Genomic DNA, 21333 nt, shown 5'->3' with positions numbered 1-21333 from the left:
CTTCCAACACATAGCATAGTGTGATTGTCTATACACACTTATTTATTATTCATACATATGCACGGACGATAGGCTCCCTAGTCACGACCATGCATTCCTCTTCTAGTTGATGTTCATGTGTCCGTAATGTTTGACAGTCGTGAATCCTTTCCATCCTTCATGACTGTGCACCCTTAATGTTTGCAATTTTTTACTATATAATTGTATGCATAGATATATATATTTTTATATATAATTGTACACCCTTATATATTACTTTATAGTCATGCACCCATACATGACCACATTGTCTTATACCTATCGAATGCACAATCGTTTACCACTAAGTTCTCTGAAAATTTGAAAATTTATCATGAATTTGAGTAAAAAAATATATAATATAAAATAAGCACTCTATAGGGAAATTTAATGAATTAGAGAGACTTGGGAGTAAAAATGTAGTATAAGAAATCACTGTTGGAATAAATTTTTTTTTTCAAATTACTAATAGAAAATAAATTTATAATTTTTATTCATTTTTTCTGTTGAATCTTTAGGACCAATGTAGGCCTGAGATCAACCCTCATACCACAAGGCTCTAGGACTAGATACAGTGGTGGGCATGACGAGCATGATCGCGACATGGCAAGGATTGATGCACGATATTTGGCACTTGAGTTATGTCTCCGTGACCTCTTTCTATAGGTCAATCTATTATATTATATATTTATATAATTTTTTCATTTTCTTTTTTTAATCTGTGGATTATGTTGGATTAGCCCGTGGGCTGGACCAGAAAGCACCTGCCATGATTTACAAAATTTTACCCATGTGTTTTTAATGGGTCAGGTCAACCCACATTTAGCCCAACACCTTATCTGTGATCAATCTCTAAGACCACTCCCAAGACTCGTCATCTATAGGGTTTTAGCCTGAGTCCCCTCCATTGGTCCAACCCGGCCAGGGCTTACCCCTCCAGGCTTTTTGTAGGCCTAGGTGTCATCTGTTATCACTTAACAACCCTTCCATAATATATGCGGTAAATAATACTGTATGCCATAACAGTATGATTTTCATTTAATTAATTCTTATGATCATATATTGGTTACTGTGATATCACATTTCTTGGTGCAATGAAATGAAAATGTGTTGTTACAACAAAAAAAATACAGTAAAATTGATTTGAAATTGAAAAAAAAAAATCTTCATATAAATGTACACCATTGCTAATAGTTTGGTTAAGATTCAACTGAGATTGGTTGAGTTTAAATTCGAATTCAGTCTAAATGAAAGCGAAACAAGTTCAGTTTAATAGAGTTTCGCTCGAGCAATTTGCTAAGGTAGGGATGCTGACGTAACATAGAGAAAGAGGTCTGTTAAGTTACCCGCCAGTTTCGAGCTGTTATTACACTTGTAGAAGCGCAAAAGCCGACTCTTAAGCAGGTCCAGTCCTAATTCAGACTTCCTCCAACTCATTTTTAACTTCCAAGGTTAGTATAAAGACAACCCGGGGTTTTCTCCAAGGCCTTATATTTGCCTTCATCTTCTCCGAAACTGTGTCTTATGAAAGCAAATATTGTTTCTCAGCTTCCGGGTACCTCCATATTCATGCAGGAGGGCCCAGTTTTGGCTCTTTAACTGCTGTCCGTCTGTCTTTATCATCTTATTAATATACTTCGAGGTTCTTCTTTCTAATTGTTTTACTTTGATAACAATGGCGGACGTGAGGTGGGTTGTTTTCTTTACCTTGCTTAGCCTGCTTGCTTCTGGCCATGGCAAGATCATTACAAAGGGTGTAACTTACGATCAAAGGTCATTGATCATTGATGGCAAAAGGGAGCTTCTTTTCTCCGGCTCTATTCATTACACCCGCAGCACCCCTGATGTATGTTAACGTGTGAATGTTAATAAAGCTAAAGACGGATCATAAAAATGGCTAATGATTGTGTTTGTGCTGTGTTTGAATTGTGGTTTCAGATGTGGCCGGATCTTATTCTAAAGGCCAAACGTGGAGGTTTGAATGTGATTCAGACTTACGTTTTCTGGAACATCCATGAGCCAATACAAGGCCAGGTGATATATAAATGACTGGCTAGTTATTTTTGTATAGGAGAAATTGTATTGGAAATGTGATTAATGTGGTAAAATGTTTTGGATTTGCAGTTTAATTTTGAAGGAAGATATGATATAGTGAAATTCATCAAGCTGATTCAGGAGCATGAGATGTATGTAACTCTCCGCGTGGGACCTTTCATCCAAGCTGAATGGAATCATGGGTATAATTCTGAAATTTTCCTTTTTCTTTTCCAGTTTGATTCCTGTTTACGTTTAAGCTTCAGTATGTCTATTCTCATATTTTTGGTTTGTCAATGTAAAACCTCAGCGGATTGCCTTTCTGGCTAAGAGAGGTCCCCAACATCACATTTCGGTCTGATAATGAACCATTCAAGGTAAATTTACCTTTACAATCCAAAACACAGATCCACTGATTCAAATTTTACTCCTGTGACCAAAAACTCTCCCATTTGCAGTTCCATATGCAAAATTATGTTACAATGATCATTGATAAGATGAAAAACGAGAAGTTATTTGCTTCACAAGGAGGTCCTATCATCCTGGCACAGGTTGGTTCCTCTCTATACTTCCAAGAATAACATGTAACATTACTCTTTTGCATAATATGTTCCTCTCTGATTTGAAATTGATTTGTTCATATTCCAGATCGAAAACGAGTATAATACAATTCAGCTTGCATATGGAAGGTTAGGAAATAGCTATGTTCAATGGGCAGGAAACTTAGCTTTGAGTTTGAACGTTGGAGTCCCGTGGGTTATGTGCAAGCAAATTGATGCTCCTGGTCCTGTGGTATGTAATTTTAGGAGGTGTTGAAAGATTATATACACACAGAGAGACAAGTTTGCAGTGTTTTCATGAACACATGGCTTTTCTGTGTAGATTAATACTTGCAATGGAAGGCATTGTGGAGATACTTTTGTTGGCCCCAATAGCCCCAACAAACCTTCTCTGTGGACTGAGAATTGGACTGCTCAGTGAGTTTTCTGTTAAGATGATGGTCAATGACCCAATTCTGAGAAGAGAATGCTGATGGCATTTGTTTTGTTGTTGCAACATATACAGGTTTAGAGTATTTGGAGACCCACCATCCCAAAGAGCAGCAGAAGATATAGCATTCTCAACTGCACGTTTCTTTTCGAAGAACGGAACACTAACTAATTACTACATGGTAGTAAGATACTTCATTCAAAATAGAAAGACTTAATTTCCCTGAAGGGCAATCAGTTTTCTTTATGAGTCACATATATGGTTGTGTTTGCAGTACCATGGTGGTACAAATTTTGGTAGAACCAGTGCCCACTTTGTAACAACACGCTACTATGATGAGGCACCTCTTGATGAATATGGTAACCTATCGAAATGTTTGTCTTCGATAGTTCAGAAAACGAGCTAAGGCTGTCCCATAAGCACCTAAATTTGCTTGCTTTTATGTGTTAACAGGTTTGCCTAGAGAGCCCAAATATGGTCACCTGAGGGACTTACACAGGGCTTTAAACCTAGGGAAGAGGGCTCTCCTTTGGGGAACTCCTAGTGTTGAAAAACCCAGTGAAGATACAGAGGTTAACATGCATAAAATCTAGCTTGAATACAGGTGAAAGAAATTTAACACAACTTCATATTGATTGTCAAGTTACTTAAATGTGCAGTTTCAAGTCTACGAGGGAGATGGATCATGTACTGCTTTCTTGGCAAACAATTCTACTATTAAGGGCGTGGATGTTACATTCAGAGGCAATTCATATTACTTACCAGCTAAATCAATCAGCATCCTTCCTGACTGCAAGACTGTGGTTTTCAACACTCAAAAGGCGAGTCCTAATTCTGTGTGTTACAATTGGTGCCGTGGAAGTTGATATGAAGAAACTAAAGAAGTTGATTATGTTGAACAGATTGTATCACAGCATAATGCCAGAAATTTCATCAAATCGGAGGTTGCAAACCAAAAGCTTGCTGCAAACTGGGAGATGACCAATGAAATTATTCCAACCTTTGAACAACTTCCACACAAGGCCGGGAGTCCATTGGAGCTCTTTGGCCTGACAAAGGATACCACAGATTATGTTTTTTATGCCACCACGTAAGTGTATCATAAACTGCCCAGAATCATAGCATAATTCACAAACTCCTGCCAGTAGATTCAATATGTTGTGTTACATCACTTGCAGCATAGATTTGGGATGGCGTGACCTGCCAATGAAACAAGATGCTTCCCCAGTTCTGTTGATTGCAAGTCTTGGCCATTCTTTACTTGCATTTGTAAATGGAGAATACGCAGGTGAGAACCACGGAATTGCAAATATATAATCTGTTTTATTGTTAGGAATGTTCCATCTTTTGATTGAGGCTATGCCATTTAGGAAGTGGACATGGGAGCCATATCGAAAAGAGCTTCGTCTTCCGCAGGCCAATAAACCTGAAGCCTGGAGTCAACAGTATAGTAATTGTTGGTGGTTTAGTTGGATTCCCAGTAAGGATTCAATAACTTTTATATTACATAATGTAGGCAATGATAAAAATGTTATGTTTGACCTCAAGGGTTGGCTTGAGTGGATGAGCCTTGGAAGTTTGAGACTTGGTGGCGATACCATGTCAAGCCAAACCTTGAATTAGCTGGAAAAAAAAATGATGAAAATGTTTTTGTTATACCAATTTAGGACAGTGGAGTCTATATGGAGAGGAGATATGCTGGCCCTCGTTCTGTTGAGATCCTTGGTTTGAACACAGGAACTCTTGATCTTACAAACAATCACTGGGCCCATCAGGTATATAAAACTCAGTGAAATTTTCTAACTAAAATGATAAACCGGTGCCTTGATGAATTGGTGGGTGTCTGCAGGTTGGTTTGGAAGGAGAAAGACTTAAAGTTTACAGTGAGGAAGGATTAAGCAAGATGACATGGAGAAAGCTTGAGGAAAAAAGACCAGCTCTTTCATGGTTCAAGGTATTGCATAAAATTCGCAAATCTGCTTCAAATCTCGCAATGGTGATCATATTTTCATTGTTGCAGACAACTTTTGATGCTCCTGAAGGTGATAAAACTGTGGCCATTAGGATGAACAAGATGGGCAAAGGCATGATTTGGATCAATGGAGAGAACATTGGCCGCTACTGGGTGTCTTTCTTGTCCCCTCTTGGCCAGCCCACTCAAATCGAGTAAGCATACTATAACCTGTTACCTCATAAGTATACTATGATGTACTTTTCTGTATAAGTGTGAATTTACATTGTTGTTAACCAGGTACCATGTTCCAAGAGCCTTTTTGAAGCCAACAGACAATCTAATGGTTATTCTCGAGGAGGAGGAAGGAGGTAAGCCTGAAGAGATCCTGATTCAATTGGTGGATAGAGATACAATTTGCAGTTACATAACAGAACACCATCCACCGCCTGTGAAGGCATGGGAATACAAGAACAAGCAGCTGCAGCCGGCGCATGGTGTTCCAATACCAGTGGCTGGCTTGCACTGTCCAACCAACAAAATCATCACCCAGGTGGAGTTTGCAAGCTATGGCACTCCAGTTGGTTTCTGTGGAGCCTACAACATCGGAAACTGCACTTCTCCTGTTACCAAGGAAGTCGTCGAAAGGGTAATAATCAAATCACATAATAACATATACCAGTTGTAATAGTTTATGAAGTTTTGATTGCTTCTTGTATTTGCAGCATTGCCTGGGGAAGAATAGGTGTGAAGTGCCATTTGACAAAGATCTATTGACAAATAAGTTGGATCCATGTCCAAATGAGACAAAGCATCTAGCAATCCAAGCGAGGTGCGATTACCAGAAGTGAAAAAAAGAGTTGCAAGGAGTTTGCTAATCATAGTAATGGACATGATTGCAAGCTTAAAGCATGCGAGTTTTGAAGGCCAAATCAAAATTAGAACGAGATCAAAATGACATTCTTGTACAGGAAAATGAAAATCAAGTGGTCAATCTTTTTTCTTCTCAACAATTGTACTCTCAATTTTCTAGTTTTCTTTGTTCATTTATTATATATTGTCAGCGCAATTACTATATAATCATTCATTAATTAGTTGTGAAAAAAAAACCAACAACCCACTTCATATACAAACACCTTATAAATGTTTCATTTTTCTTTCTTTTTCTATGTAGAATATAAATGGAAAATTACTTTGATTCCAACTCATGTTTCACTCTATATCACTCATACGCAAGCAGCCTCACATTCAAGTCAGAAATTTGGAAAACAAAACCAAAGGCCCCTAGTTGTTCGGTTTTCTACAAATCCTAATCATGTAAACTCGGATGAAAATTCAAAGTCATTAAAAGTATAATAATCTTCCTTTTCTAATTAATATAACAAACACTTCAGTCATAAGATAATAAAATTATTTGATAGGACAAATAATTTATAGTTTATCCGTCCAATCAATATAGGCAGAGCTTCTAGTCATCCAAAAAAAAAACAATTCACTTACAAATCAAACACAAAATCAGGATTGGGAACTAAAACACAACGTACTGCAAATTGAAAAAACTTTCGAACCTGAGAAAGGGTATGCAATGGTTTTAAGTCAATTTCACACTTTCCAACAAGGAAAGGTAAGATCGTTTACTCAAGCACAAAATGAGTATAGAAACATATTACCATATTATTCCATAATTTTAAATTAAAAATAAAATAATATTCAATCACATATAGTCATTTGTAAATCCATTTTACGTACATGATGCATTGGCCTAACTCAAAAATGGAATTTCTTATTCTTGAATTTTCTTGGCTCATCTAAACAAATCCCAGATGACAATGAATATCACCCTGTTACTATATATGCAATCAAATTTGCTCCTAACCCTAGCCTTTTACTCCTTTACTAGGAATGAAAAACCCATGTTCAACAAATTCTCACAACATCCACCTTCGAAATATTTACTTGCGTCATTCTGAAAATTTGATGCAATGCCAATGCCAGTATCAATATATGAAACACAAAAAATCAGAAATTGAAAAATATGAAAAATAGAATATCCACTTAAACAAGGCATAACAACATTCCAATTATTTATTTTTCCCTTACATGTATATATATTCTACCAGCCAATTAAAATGTTGAATTCGGACAAAAAGAATTCTAAGTTCCTATTTATATACAATAGCCTAACAGCCCCAAAACAAGAGTTCCACAACTGAGGATTCCCCCCTCTTCACAGCTCTCCTCACAATGTGGCAGCCTGAGGTCTCACCTGAACAAAAATTCCATGGGCACACAAGAATCTCTTTTTTAATCATCAAATATATACATGTATATATAAATATATAAATCCTATCAATCTGTGACCTGTACCAACAGAAGGAAAAATAGGAACTAACCGTTTTAATGATGCAAACATATTCGCAGTGAAGAGAAGCCATTGTTTGACCAAATAGGATTTCTACTTTCCAAGATGAATAATCCCCAGGAATGAAAATTGACCCTGACACTTTTGTGATGTTTATTATACACAACTCTCAATTTGTTAGTTTCAAAAACTCATGATAAATCAAAAGATCCCTGCCCTTCGCTGATTGCATAAAGCAGTTTGTTGTACATAATTTCCTGTTCCAGAGGAAAGCAATTAAAGAAGTTCAATTAGTAGATGGACAAGGTTGCCGTCTGATATGATGTAACTATTTTATTCATTCACCAAATGCTGTACCTTGCTAGAATACGGGGGAAGCTTCAGGTAATTGGCACAAGTCATTACACTAGGCAAATCATCATCTGCTGATTCTGATGCCCCAGTTGCATTTGTTGCTGCACTACTTGCAGTTGAAGAATGCTGCATCGATACATGCAAGGGGGTACATATTCAAGATAGGGTGGGCACGAAATGATTGAATAAGACATTATGTATAAACAAAATATTTAAACATCTAAAAGATGTGACTGTAAAACTAAAAAACCTACCTTTCTCACTATAGTCAGCTTTGGATTAAGCACCGCCAAGCCACCTGGTGGAAGCCTAGGTGCACCAGTAACAAACTGGCAGAAGGCCCGTTGCTGCTCCGGTGTAAACTCACCCATGATCTCTAGTAACTGAAGAAATAAAAAAAAACAGTACGTCATATGGCTGTATCAAAATCTGAGTTATTGTTTCAATAAACAAAATATTTACATGGGAAAGAAGCATACATTTACAATTGCAGGGCTCCTGGCAGTGTAACCATGATCAAATTTTATATGCTCAGCAAGTGTCTCGGCCTGCGCAATTTTAAAGTCAATTTATAACCATTATTTTTTCATAAAGATACACTCAAATATATGTAATTTGTGGCAGCATCATAATTTATAACAAGTACCTCCCACAACTCTCTGCGGCCACAAACCAGATGGTCCAACTCATGAGGCGTGAATATTTGCAGTGATGAGATGTCAAAGACCTGCTTGTTCCATGTAGCAGGTTAGTAAACTCTGTAGCTGGTACAGAGCATAACGAGACAAGTATATCATTTCAATTAAGAGAGAGATGATTCCTCACTTAATACAAACAAGAATTTGATACCGTGTTTTTGAGAATATCGATCAAGTAAAAAATGTCACAATATTGGCACATATCAATACCAAGACTAAAGATTTGAAATATTAAACAACGCTGATAGTTGTAGTTAGAAGTACATGAAGCAATAATAACTCATAAAGTACAATTGAAAAGTAGGAAGTTTCAAGAGAACAACAAATCAAGCAGCTTTAACATGATTACAAAATACATAAAAAAGGAAATCAAGGAGAGACCTGATTGAAGCCTGCTCTAAATGCTTCCATTTGCCGCATAATTCCAGTCTTCACAGTTGCATCAACCACCAGGGATATATACTCTTCTAAGTTATTGATGTCAACCTAAAGTATTTTTGCAAATGTCAGAAACAAATACAGAATTAAATGACAAAAATGGCATAAAAAAATAAAGATACAGTACGTTTTCATCTCCTGGTTTCAAAATGTAATCCGGGTAACCAGGAACAGTAAAATCAAAGCAGAGATCCTCAATTTGGGCCCCACGGAATCGTAAGTCAGAAATTGCATCACAATTATCACAACTGGCTGACTCTAAATACTGTTTCCGGCAAACAGTGAGATGCAGCTCTTGCAAAATCTTCCCAAATCCAGAATCAAAAGAAAGAATATCATGCAAATCAAGGTCCTGCGATGGATCAGAATTTGAAGTTTCATCAGAAAGAGACCTATGAATACATATAGCTTATCACTGAGACAGGTCAACAAAATCGCACACTGAGTCAGCTTCATGAAAACTTACTTGACCAAGAACAAGTTTATAGAATGCTGTTGACAATGGCAGATCTAAAAGCCTCCCGTCTTGAAGAGCTTTAGCCATCACACGCCCAACCAGTCGGAAGTACTCAATGACTTTAGAAAACTGGCTAGCTTCAGAAGTATCAGCATTTGGGGGCCAAGGTCGAGGGAACAACCCAAGTGGAGCTTGAATTAGATCTCCTGTTACATTATTTGATTTACCTTTTTCTTCTTCACCACCATTAGTTTCCATAGACGATTTCTCTGATGAAGAATTTGATCTCCACATTTCAAGTCCAACTTTCTGTAGGTCACGACTTAGAAGTGTATAAAATTCAAGGGTGGGACCCAAACCTGTGCCAACTTCGCCAAAATATTCTACTTCAAGGACAGCCTTCTGGCTAGAATACATCTCCATTACTTTTGCAGCAGAATCCAAAATACGGTTCCGAGAGACACGAACTTTCTGGCGCTCTAATCTCCCAACTCTCACCTCTCTTTCATTTACTGATCCATGACCATCAGCACCCTGCTGCTGCTGAAGACGATATAAAGCACGAGATAACCCAAAAGCAGTTGAATAAAAATACTGACGCCTGGTCTCAAAAGGAAACAAGAATGGGCATGCTTTCGTCAACTGATAACACCATGAGGGAAGACTACCACTGCACAAAGCCAGGGCATCTTGAATTTGTCGAGCTAATTTAGGAGTGAGTTTACTGTTTACAAAATCCTCTAAAGGTACCCTAGCACCCGTTGCACTCTGTTCATCTAGACTTGATATTTTCCCCTCAGCATAACTATCAGAAATCATCTCGGCTCTCAAGCGAGGTGCAAGCTGATTCAAACCCTCTAGTACACGCAACAGGGCTAGTATACTATATGTAGGATTAGATTTTTCCAAATCACAAGGAAGTTCCCCTTGCAAGATGCTGTCTAAAAGTGACATTCGATGGGATTGCGCATCAGAGTTGGAATTGGAAGCAGAACCAGATTTTGTAGATTTTGATGGACCTGTAGAACTTGATCCTCCAATGGGCACCCTATCAGCTTGGCTGTCTGCCCTCTGGTATGTTATAGTGTAAATATCACTCCACAGTCTGCTCCCATCACTCGATATGAAGTCACTGCCACCATACCTCTCATCATCGTCCTCATCCAGCACAAGCTGTCGTTGAATGGCCTGATAAATAGTCAAATGCCTGTTAAGCTGTTTACCACCAGCAGTGAATATCAACTTTGGAGGCTCATTGGAACTGCCAAACAGAGGCCGTCCATGTCGATCTCTGCCTCCCCTTACACCTCTTCCGTTAGCAGAACCAAGCCCAGCCATAGCAGCAGCAGCAAATGACATCGCTCCCCTTGAACCATAAGAATTGCCACTCCTAAAGTCAGCAGAATCAGAACCCCTGACTATAGCAGCTCTGCCACTAGATCCAGATGCTGGGTTAGTCTGACTATCACTAGCTGCTGAAGCAATTGCACTATCCTCAGCCGAATCACCCAATTTTACGTCATGTACTTTCTCAGGTATGCAAAGAGGAAGAGAATCATCTCTCAACACCTGAGATAAAACAATGTCCCCATTAGGAAATTAAATCATATACTTAAAACATGTGGAAATACATCCACCACAAACCCAAAATATACTACTGAATTTCAATTAATGTCAAATTCTATTCTCCTTTAGTTTCAATATTTCCACAAAGTTAGAGCAATCTCATGGATCATCATTTGGGTAACTTCTTCAGAAGATCTGAAAGGCTTTAATGCTGCAGCCACCTTCAGAGAAGTCCAAACTCACCATCCGAAAGACTTTGCTCATAATCCTCATTTTTCCCACTTCAAATGTATAATTAGACCCATTCCTGAGTCAGGATTAATTTAAAATAGGTGGAAAATTCACCCACAAATATGGATCTGCCTTGCTTTACCAATATCATTGCAGGTTTAATTACTTCTCTCTACTCCATCTATTCCTTTATAGGTCAATCATATCGAAAAATTGAAACACTTAAAAAATATAATAAAACAAAAATCACTAATCAGAAGGGAAAAGAAATTAACAGTTTCAAGAAGTCAAGGGAATAATGAAATCAAATTGCTTACTTCTTCATGATCTTCATCATCATCATCATCAGAGATATCATCATCTTCAATCACCAATGCTTCATCAATCTCCACTGGAGATATATCCAATTCCTCATCCTAGAAAGAAAATGTTATTCATAAGATTGGTGAAATTGAAAAGCAGCATAAAATAATAAAACAATGGTCGGATTAGAGAAGGACACATGCATATTTAATGCTTATTGCCCAATTAAAATGGATGTCCATTAACAACAGTAACAGGGGTTCAAATCTAGATAACAAAAATAACTCGCACTTACATTTAAGGATAACAGAATTTTTACCAGCACTTTATGAATCAATATAAGGAAAAGAAACATTAAGCTTTCAGCACCTTCTTATATGATAACACGAAAAAAAAATCACCACAAAATATATTACTGTTATAATGAAATGAAAACACAAACTATAGGTCACATTACAAGCTTGCCCCTTACACCAGGAGTGAAAATCACAACTATTATTATTATGCTTTTCTGGATTATGAGAATTAAACCACAAACACTGAAGTATACAGCTTACCTCAGAACTTGTATCTGCATTCACTTGCTTCATTTGTGCATCTTTGTCTAGAGCTGCTCTTCTACGAGCAGCATTTCTTGTTTGAGGTCCTCTTGCCTCCTCCTGAGCAGACTTCAAAACAGCTTTACCCTTCCCCTTGGATGAGCTTGAGCCCTTCTCTTGGGAAGGTTCCTTTTTAGTGGCATCTCCAATATTAACAGATAATCTGGATCTTGAAGAATGACGACGAGCTGCAGAAGTAGGAGTTGAGGTAGAAGGAGACGAAGCACCAGCTCCAGAGGGTGTGGTCCCAGACTCTGAATTCCCTACAGATGCCATAGGCTTTTGGCCAGACTCACCTCGCTGAACTCGAGGCCAAAGAAATTCTTCAACAGCTGCTAAACTTGCTAATGGATCAATCAGCACAACATTAGAAGAATAATCACGGAGAGATTTTTCCCCTTGAGCTCGACAGAGGCGCAACTTAAAAGGCTGAGATAATGCACTCAGTCCAGAAGAGAGACGAGCACTTCCACCAGATGACCTAGATGAATGGCTCAGCACGACAGGAAAACGCTCTAGTGAGGACAAAGCATTTTGAAGCTTCTGAACTAAGACGGTCAAAGGAGCCACATTTCCTGCATCCACACTTGATGGGAGTGAAATAGAAAGAAATGACTTATATCTTTTAAGAGCTTGTTGGCGAAGCTTGAGCAAATTGACTTCTGAAATTTTTTCCTTAGAGAAATAACCACAAGAAAAATAATTTAACAAAGCTGCAACAACACCACTGCCAATAAACTCAAAAGTGGATACACCGTCCCCTTTGCTTAGTTCAGTTAACATCTCAGATACCACACCAATCAAATACTCTTCCTTACTAGCAGATATATCAGCTATGTGAGACCCAGAGGCTTTAGATTTTCCCTTTGCTTTAGTCCTTTGGTCATCAACACCAACATTCAACTTCAAACAAAGATTCTTTAGAAGTAAAAGATGATCTGTAACTCCAGCTTCAGCAGCCCCAGGATCTGAAGGAAAGTACTTGTCCTTAAATGCTTTAGCACTTGCACTGACTGTGGTTCGGAGATTAGAATTCACTGTTGGAATTTCTACTGAACTTGGAGGTGAACCAACATTTAGTGAAACAGGATTCTTTGATTCTTCCGAATAATTTCCTTCAGGATTTGAGTTACCAGTGCGTCGTCTATAACGCCGCGAACGTAATGATGTACCAGATCCAGAATCATTGTCCTTATCACCAGGAGATGCTTGGGCAGGAACAGTATTTGGATTACCAACTAAAATAAGTTGATCTACAGCATGAACAACACCTTCTCTGACAAACATCTTAGAGAATGTAGCAGGAAGCTTTTCCATTAGAATCTCAGCAATTTGGAGAGCAGGAACCAAGACATGTGGATCTTTCCATGCCAAAACACCAGCTAAAAAGCTATAGGTTCATACAAATAAATAGATATGAGTTCACCTCAAGTGAGCATCTCAACCAATTGTATTGAAATGAACAGTTGATACCTCGATATGTTTGTCACACTTAATAGAGACTGAATCATCTCTGCACTGCTGAAGAACATCAACTTCCCAATAACAGAAAGACATTTGTGGCGAACTGGACTGTTGACACTGGAACCATAGATCTGCTCAACATGTAAACACGCATGCTGAATATACAAATCAAAATAAGTAAAAGACGTAGAGAGCAATTCCCACAGAATAAATTACCTGTATTAGAACAGGAAGAAGATCCATTCCGAACTGCTGCAGGAGTTCAGGCTGATCATTTAATAATTTCTCTCGAGCAGAAACCTCAGGAGCACTTACATCTGTATCAACCTGTTTCCCAGAACTACTGGCAGGAGACTTCCTCACCAGAGGACCTTTCATAAATATATTGGAGCTGGCTGGGAGGGTGATAGTTCCTTGTGGTAGTGGGGGGAGGAGCTCATTTGCCAGGTTGACTATCTCGAAAATCTACACAGTGAAATAGAAGTTCAACTTATTGAAAGTGCACATAAAAAGAAGTGCACACCATGGGGATTTACTAATGATGTCCGTCAGGTGCCCCCAACAGTGTATATGAGGTTCAGTGGCATTGGAATAAAATTGAAAAGCATGGCCACTGCACATGTTTGAGTGTCTTTCAATGGAAGCAGAGGCTATTGGAGTATATAAAACAAGAACATCGAATATATATCACGTTTTTTTAGATCTATACCAGTGCTGTGTTTGAATGGAATGCTTCTTCCATCCTTTCCTCATATTAATTATACAAAAGAATTAGAAAAGTGGGGGCATTTTGTTTTGTTTTCTAAGGGCATCCTGTCAATGAGGGTTGCATTCCCTGATCATTTTTAAAGCATGCTATGGCACATTTTGAAAAAAATAGTAATGCTCTTCAAATTCTTGACCATATCAAGTACCAGTTTCCATGAATACCGCAACCTAATTGTGTTTTAAAGATGAATTTATTACACATCCTGAAACCTATAAACAAGAAAATCTACTACTGTTTTCAAGCAACAAAACAAATTCAAATCTAGTTGTCTATGTACAGCCCAATCAAACAAGAAATAAACTGATATTTTTCATAAGCAACAAGAAAAAGAATCTCAACCAAGGCCCACATAACTACACAATAAATGAGACCTTGCTCCTGTGAGACCCACAACTTATATATTATGCAGCTACAAACTTACAGGTAAGAAAAACATACAGAAGAAGTTCATAATTTGGATTTTGTTGAAACTGAACATCTAGAAAATAAACAATAAACTGGCACAAAAATAAATTTTGACAATATAAATCAAATAAACGTGCAAAAAATTAGTATTCTGCTACAACTGCTTTCATCTTTTGGGGAAATCACATAACATACTCAGAAAAAATTAAAAACTCAGAAACTTGAAATAGTTACATCTACCAAGACAGAATAAGCATGCTATATTGTTCATATAGATAGGAACCGGTCAAAGAAATAGCAACTACCTGCTCTGATGGCCTACTCAACGAGGGTGGAACAGATGTATTAGCAGAAACACCAGACCCTGATAGTATATCTTTCAGAATTCCACTGATCCCAAGGAGGAGCAAAGTTTTGGCACAAAGAGGCGATCCACTAGCACAAGTGGACAGCAATCGAATTAAACCCTGTATTCCTAAAAATTAGAACCACATCTTTGATTTATTGCATAGAATCAAGATATCACATCAGAATTTGAATTTACCGTATAGGTAGGTGTGCTGAGAGATGCCTGCCCACCTCCAGGGTTACTGGTTGAAATGAGAGAGGCAGCCTGTGTAACCAGTCCATGATTACATAGTTCATCTAACTTGTCTGGAGATGATGCGAATGCTTCAGCAATTCGAGTCAAACAAACAGAAGCATGTTCCAGCACCTAAAAACACAACAAATCACACATGATGAATATGGGGAAACTGAAGTCTGAAATTGAATGGGAAATTGGTGGCTCTAAATGACTTTACCTTTGAATCATGGTACTGAAGAAGGTTTGTCAACAGAGGAACAGCTTCCATCACAAAGTCGGCAGCATCAGAAGGGAGTTTCTTGCACATATTTGCAGCAGTGGACAATGCTACCCTCTGAAATGTAAACATCATATAGAAAAAACTAAACTGTAGGTATCAAGGACAGTGTCACAGAATCCTCTCTCCATCAACAATTTAAAAGGCAAATCTCACTAACTTATTTACCTGAACTCCTGTGGAGAAAAAATCCAGATACGAAAGAACTGCCATTAGAGCACCAGCTCTCAAACAGGCAGTTGGGTGCTCCTGCGATATCTTCTTTAAAGCTTGCAGAGACTGCAAACACCACAACCACCATCAATAAATATCAAGATCCAACATTAAAACAAATGCTTAAAAACTTCAAAGTGGAAGGAGAAAAAAAAGAAACCAAAATACAATAATATCCAACAAACACAAGTTGACACAGCTACAAGTAAAACAACAACATCGCATAGTCAACATTTGTTCCCATTCCAAAAATTTGCTTATTTCTACTCATTGAATTACATAAAAATGCATAGCAATAAGTAAAACAAGAATAACAAAAGCAGCCCATTATCTAACGCAAGCAATATAACATTCTAATAAACTAACCTGTTCAGCCAGATCCATGTACTCAATTGTTAGCAACCGCGCTACAAAACAGGTAACCGCCCCATAGTGCACAACAGCAGCACAAGATGACGGCAAAACATCACACAAATGTGTGAGAGCCCTAGCCGCAAGCAACATAATATCGGGATTACTTTCATGATTCAGCAACCCAACCAGCACAGGCGCAAATGAATCTACTGAGAAAGTACTCAAACTCTCCTCTGTCCCAATGGACAACATCTCACAAAGCTGGGTCAACGCCTCTACTTGCTTCCCCTCCTCACCGTCTGCCCTCAGCCCAGCTAAAATCTTCTTCAATCTCCCGCTCTGATGAGATGACGAAGTCGACCCCATGGCTGGGGACGGTAAAAGATCATCCAATCCAGCGCCGAGCTTCCTCAATAGTCCTTGCAAGGCACTGCTAGCTGAGGTCAGATTCTGATGCAAAATTCCAACTCCACCCTCGCTGTCATTGTCATCGTCATCCATGCCCGTATCCATATTCAACCCAAGTGCCCGACCCGTGTTGGCCAAATCCGAATTGTTATTGTTGTTATTACTATTGTGTTCTTTTTCTTTACCTTTGTCGGCGGAATTGTCGGCGTTGGATGAGGAGATTTTGGCGCGGCGAGTGTGTCGAGAACTGGAGGATTCAGTGGTAGGGTCCATGGAGAGGGCGCGTGACTGACGTGAGCGTGTGGTGGCGGAAGAGGAGGAAGCGGGGGCGGTTGTTGTGTTCGAGGTGGCGGGAGCTACACGCGGTCGTTTATTGCCGTAAGAACGAGTGGTGGGCCCAGACGAAGATGATGAAATCGATGGGGCAGCTGAGGAGGCCTCCGCCCGCTTCCGGCTCCGAGTTTCCATACAAAAACTACTCCAAAATCGGAACGGCTTCGCTCGCTCGAAACCACGAGCGAAGCGATTAGACGATGTCCGATCCAATTCCCACCTGCATCTCACCGCACCAGATCAAAACCCTATATTCAGACTGAGAAAAAATTGTACAAAAATTGGCGAAATTGAGTGAAGGAACAGGGAATTGAAAAAGATTGATTAGAGAAATGATAGATTGGACTGTGAATTTTGCTGAAAGAGAGAAAGAAAGGAGAACAGAATAAAGAGAAACCCTAGAGAGTGAGGGGCGATGAAGGAAGGGAATAAAGAGGTGAAAGTGAATGAATTTTGATATTATAAGAAATAGCGGTGATGAAATAAAAAAGAGGGAGGAAAGAACATTAGAAAGTATGGTGAGCCTGCATGACGGTGAAATACTGCTCAGTTTGGGATATGACTCGGTGCCTCTCTCTCTCTCAAAAAAATATATTTTAATCTTGTTCTCATGCACGTTTTGAAAAGAAACCTTTAATTTTTAACGCAAGAGTAGCGTACGTAGGTCTAATAAATAAATAAATAAAAATGAGTACTAAATCAACTTGTTAATTCCATAATGTTATCATATTACTAACCAAAATTTCAAAAAAAAAATTTACGGATGGTAATTTGGTTTTTTTACAGCTACAAATTAATAAAAATAAAAAAATCTTTAAATATTTACCACAATCTTATTTTTTATTTTCTTTAACCATTCATTTCATTCTGTAGACCAATCTTTTTTGTCATATTTATGACCCTTTTTCATCTCAAATGGAGTTGTCATTGACAACTCCTCTCGATCAAATCATTAACAATAACTTTATTTGTAACAAGAGAGGGTGGTAAGAGCCTATATACATGATGAAGGTGAAATATAATAGTGGCAAAAGAGCCAGTGTCAACCGGAGAAAGGGTTGGGACTATTGGGTTGTGTTGTTGGAAAAAAGGAATGGTAGGGGCTAAAAGGTTTCTATTTGTTACAGAGACTAAAACATAAATTTACAAACCTGTGAAAATGAATAAACTATTATGTTTTAAATATTTAGATAAGATCTACGAAAATGTTTTTTTTGAAGAGTAAATTACATTTTTGAACCAAAGTTTTGCCCCAAAACACTTTTTCACCCTTTGACAATATAAATATTATTTTTCATCCAAAATCAAATTATATTAATAAAAAAAATAATAGTATAACAGTAAATTAGTTTTTTATATCTACAAAAATTTTGAAATAAAATTTTAAGAAAACCATTTTACATATCAAACCCACAGGATTCAAACACTATTTTACCCATTTAAGTTTGACAACTTGTATTTACACCCAAAGAATCTTAGCTATCATTTGATTGTAATTTTACCATCACTAGTGATAAAGTCGACGTCAAATGAAGTAAAAAATGTTGATATTGATGGGATAAATTATCAAAAATTACAATCAACACTGGAATGAATAGGAAAAGAGGAGATTGATGTATGAAGGAAATTGTCGAATTTCATTGATGTGAAATAAGGTGGAAACAATGATATCGCCACAGGAATGAACTAAAAATGGATAGATCATCGTCGAAAAAATTTATAAAAGTCAAATTAACATCGAAAATGAATCTTTAAAAGTGAGATTATCAATTAACTTCCAAGTAAGATAAGGTGTGGGGGAAAGAAAATGAGGAAAAGAGGGTATGAGTAAATTTAATATTTAAAAGGTTGTTTAATTTTTATAAATTTAAGGTGATGTGGTAATTTTGAAAATTAAATAATTAGTGATGATATGATAATTTTATATCTTAATAAAATTATTTTTTGTTAACAAATTTGGATTATAGATGGAAAAATATTATTTTGATCAAGAGAGAGAAAGTGTTTTTAGGCTAAACAATGGGAAATTTACTCTTTTTCAAATTAACTTGATAGTAAATTTACTATTTTATTCCTACAGTATTTAAAACAAAACTGTATTTTAGACAGAAAAATGTTATATATGTTATAAAAAAGTAGAAAAGTGTACTCAAACCAAACTTTGGGTGGAAATGTGTAATTTAGTTAAGAAGAAAGGTGGGGTTGAGAAAGTACATGGAAGGAGGGAGGGTGGATTGTATGTACTTTTGTTTTGGAAAGGCCCAATCTAATCCAATGTTATGTATCAACTCTATCGATGGAATTAGATTAGAAAATTGACATTTTAATACCTATTTTTATTTATTTATTTTTTTGGTTTCATTACATTTTTACCTAACAAAAAAGGAAACAAACCCAATTCGATTTGGTATCGATTGACATCGAAGCCTAGGCTTGGAAAATAGGACCGGCTTACTTGAGCAAAACTTGGGTTTTGATAGTTCTATTGTCATATTTCGATAATTTTATTTAACTATCAACAAAACTATATGTACAGATTTTTTGCATATAGATAATATGTCGTCATGTGATTAAAGAATTTTTAAATTAAAAATAAAATAACACTTAATCACATAATGATATATTATATGTATATTTAAATTATATATAAAAAATTACCATATACATTGCTCATAAAACTATATCAATAGAGTAAAATTTTATAGAAATTCACAGTCATTACCTTCTATGAATTAAAATAACAAATACCCCAGTTAAAGATGACCCAACCCATTATATATAGGTCTGGATATGATTTGAGTCTATTCGGTCTTAAAAGTTGATTCAGCTTTACTCAAATTTGAATCAAACTTGAGTCAAAAGATTTAACTCATTTTTAAATTTGATCCAAACTCGAGTCAATGAATATTCGATTCGAATCCAGCTTGAATTCAGGCTTGAAATCAATAGTTTGAATTTATAACTCGAATAAAAAAATTTGAATATTTTTTAGGTAAAATGATATTATTTTATTAATAAACTACGAACTCGAACCACTAATTCAAACTATTAATACAAGTTAAATAGAGCTACAAATTTAAATTATTAATTCGAGTTACGAAATTGAACTAAATTTGAATCAAATTAAGCTGAACCATTTTTTATTCAAATCGAATCAAATCATTTTTATTTGAATTAAACTCAAATCAAAAGTTATTTGGACTTAGTTCGGCCTAAATTCACCCTTAATTATATATGAGTTATAAATTTAAAAAACTCATTATTATTTTACCAAACCACAACTTAAAAACTCCAACTAGCCCTGTCATAGAGATGGTTGAAGTCATTACAAGTTTGCCTAATAGATGCTATAACACTAATATGAAAATCTTAAATTATTTTTTTAATAATAAGAGATTTAACATGTGTTAGTTAGAGAGATGATTCTGAGGTATAATAACTTCAACTTAGATTTTTTTTGTTTAAGTTTGAATAGTTTATCAATTTTGATAACCCTATTTAATTATCAATAAAATTATGTGTATAAATTTTTGGTATATAGATAATGTATTATTATATAATTAAAAAATTTTAAATTAAAAATAAAATAACACTCCATCACATAATAATATATTATCTGTATATTTAAATTGTGTATAAAAAATACACACATATCATTATTCATAAAACTATATCAACACAGTAAAATTTTATAGAAATCCACAGTCGTTACCTACAATGAATTAAAATAACAAATACCCCGGTGAAAGATGACTCAATCCATTATATAGAGGTATGATACGATCTGAGCCTATTTGGTCTTAAAAGTTGATTCGGTTTGACTCAAATTTGAATCAAACTTGAGTCAAAAGATTTAACTCATTTTTTAATTTGAGCCAAACTTGAGTTAAAAGATATTCGATTCAAATCCAGCTTGAATTTGGGGCTAAAATCAATAGTTCGAATGCATGACTCAAATAAAAAATTTTGAATATTATTTAGGTAAAATGATATTGTTTTGTCAATAAACTACGAACTTGAGCAACGAATCCGAACCATACATTCAAACCATTAATTCAAATTGAACAGAGCTACGAATTCAAACTATTGATTTAAGCTACGAAATTGAGTCAAACTTGAATTAAACCAAACTGAGCCATTTTTTATTCAAATCGAACTTAATTTTAACTAGATAAACTCAAATCAAATCTTTTTTTATTCGAACCAAACTTAAACCAAAGGTTATTTGCGTTCAATTCAGCCCAAATCTACCCCTAATTATATATGAGTTATAAATTTAAAAAACCCATTATTATTTTTACCAAGCCACCACTTAAAAACTCCAACTAGCCCCGTCAATGGAATGGTTGAAGTCATTACATTACAAGTATGCCAAATATATACTATAACACCAATATGAAAATCTTAAACTATTTTTCTAATAATAAAAATCTCATATGGGTTAGCTAAAAGCAAGGTTTTCAAAACTGGACGGTCAGACCAGCTTGACCATGAATCGGTACTGTAGTCGGTTACTGTTTAAC

General features: G+C 36.4%; 2 protein-coding genes across 2 annotated transcripts; one reads left to right on the top strand and one right to left on the bottom strand.

Annotated features, from left to right (window-relative positions):
• The first annotated feature begins 1956 nt into the window (after positions 1–1956).
• Positions 1957–6048, top strand: LOC123213486 (beta-galactosidase 13-like). The gene is made up of 18 exons (XM_044632925.1): positions 1957–2052; positions 2143–2255; positions 2363–2429; positions 2511–2603; positions 2701–2844; positions 2935–3029; positions 3118–3223; positions 3317–3401; positions 3496–3614; positions 3702–3863; positions 3945–4132; positions 4221–4330; positions 4413–4522; positions 4710–4817; positions 4892–4996; positions 5063–5208; positions 5294–5642; positions 5719–6048. Exons 1-18 carry the CDS (start codon positions 1957–1959, stop codon positions 5842–5844), a joined length of 2322 nt encoding a protein of 773 aa, XP_044488860.1. The 3' UTR covers positions 5845–6048.
• Positions 6049–7019: 971 nt separating this feature from the next.
• LOC123212992 (E3 ubiquitin-protein ligase UPL3-like) lies at positions 7020–17351 on the bottom strand. Its single transcript, XM_044632288.1, has 18 exons — positions 16082–17351; positions 15671–15781; positions 15443–15559; positions 15184–15354; positions 14945–15106; positions 13682–13930; positions 13475–13596; positions 11960–13391; positions 11417–11515; positions 9312–10871; positions 8973–9197; positions 8789–8893; positions 8356–8436; positions 8189–8257; positions 7964–8092; positions 7713–7835; positions 7387–7612; positions 7020–7259 (listed from the first exon to the last, which is right to left on the bottom strand). The coding sequence occupies exons 1-17, from the start codon at positions 16943–16945 to the stop codon at positions 7547–7549; spliced, it is 5685 nt and encodes a 1894-aa protein (XP_044488223.1). The 5' UTR covers positions 16946–17351; the 3' UTR covers positions 7020–7259; positions 7387–7546.
• Between the last annotated feature and the right edge of the window lie 3982 nt (positions 17352–21333).

Source organism: Mangifera indica, chromosome 4, assembly GCF_011075055.1.
Source record: "Mangifera indica cultivar Alphonso chromosome 4, CATAS_Mindica_2.1, whole genome shotgun sequence".
Taxonomy (NCBI): domain Eukaryota; kingdom Viridiplantae; phylum Streptophyta; class Magnoliopsida; order Sapindales; family Anacardiaceae; genus Mangifera; species Mangifera indica.
Note: the sequence above shows the minus strand (reverse complement) of the source record. Positions and strands in the feature narration are given on the sequence as shown.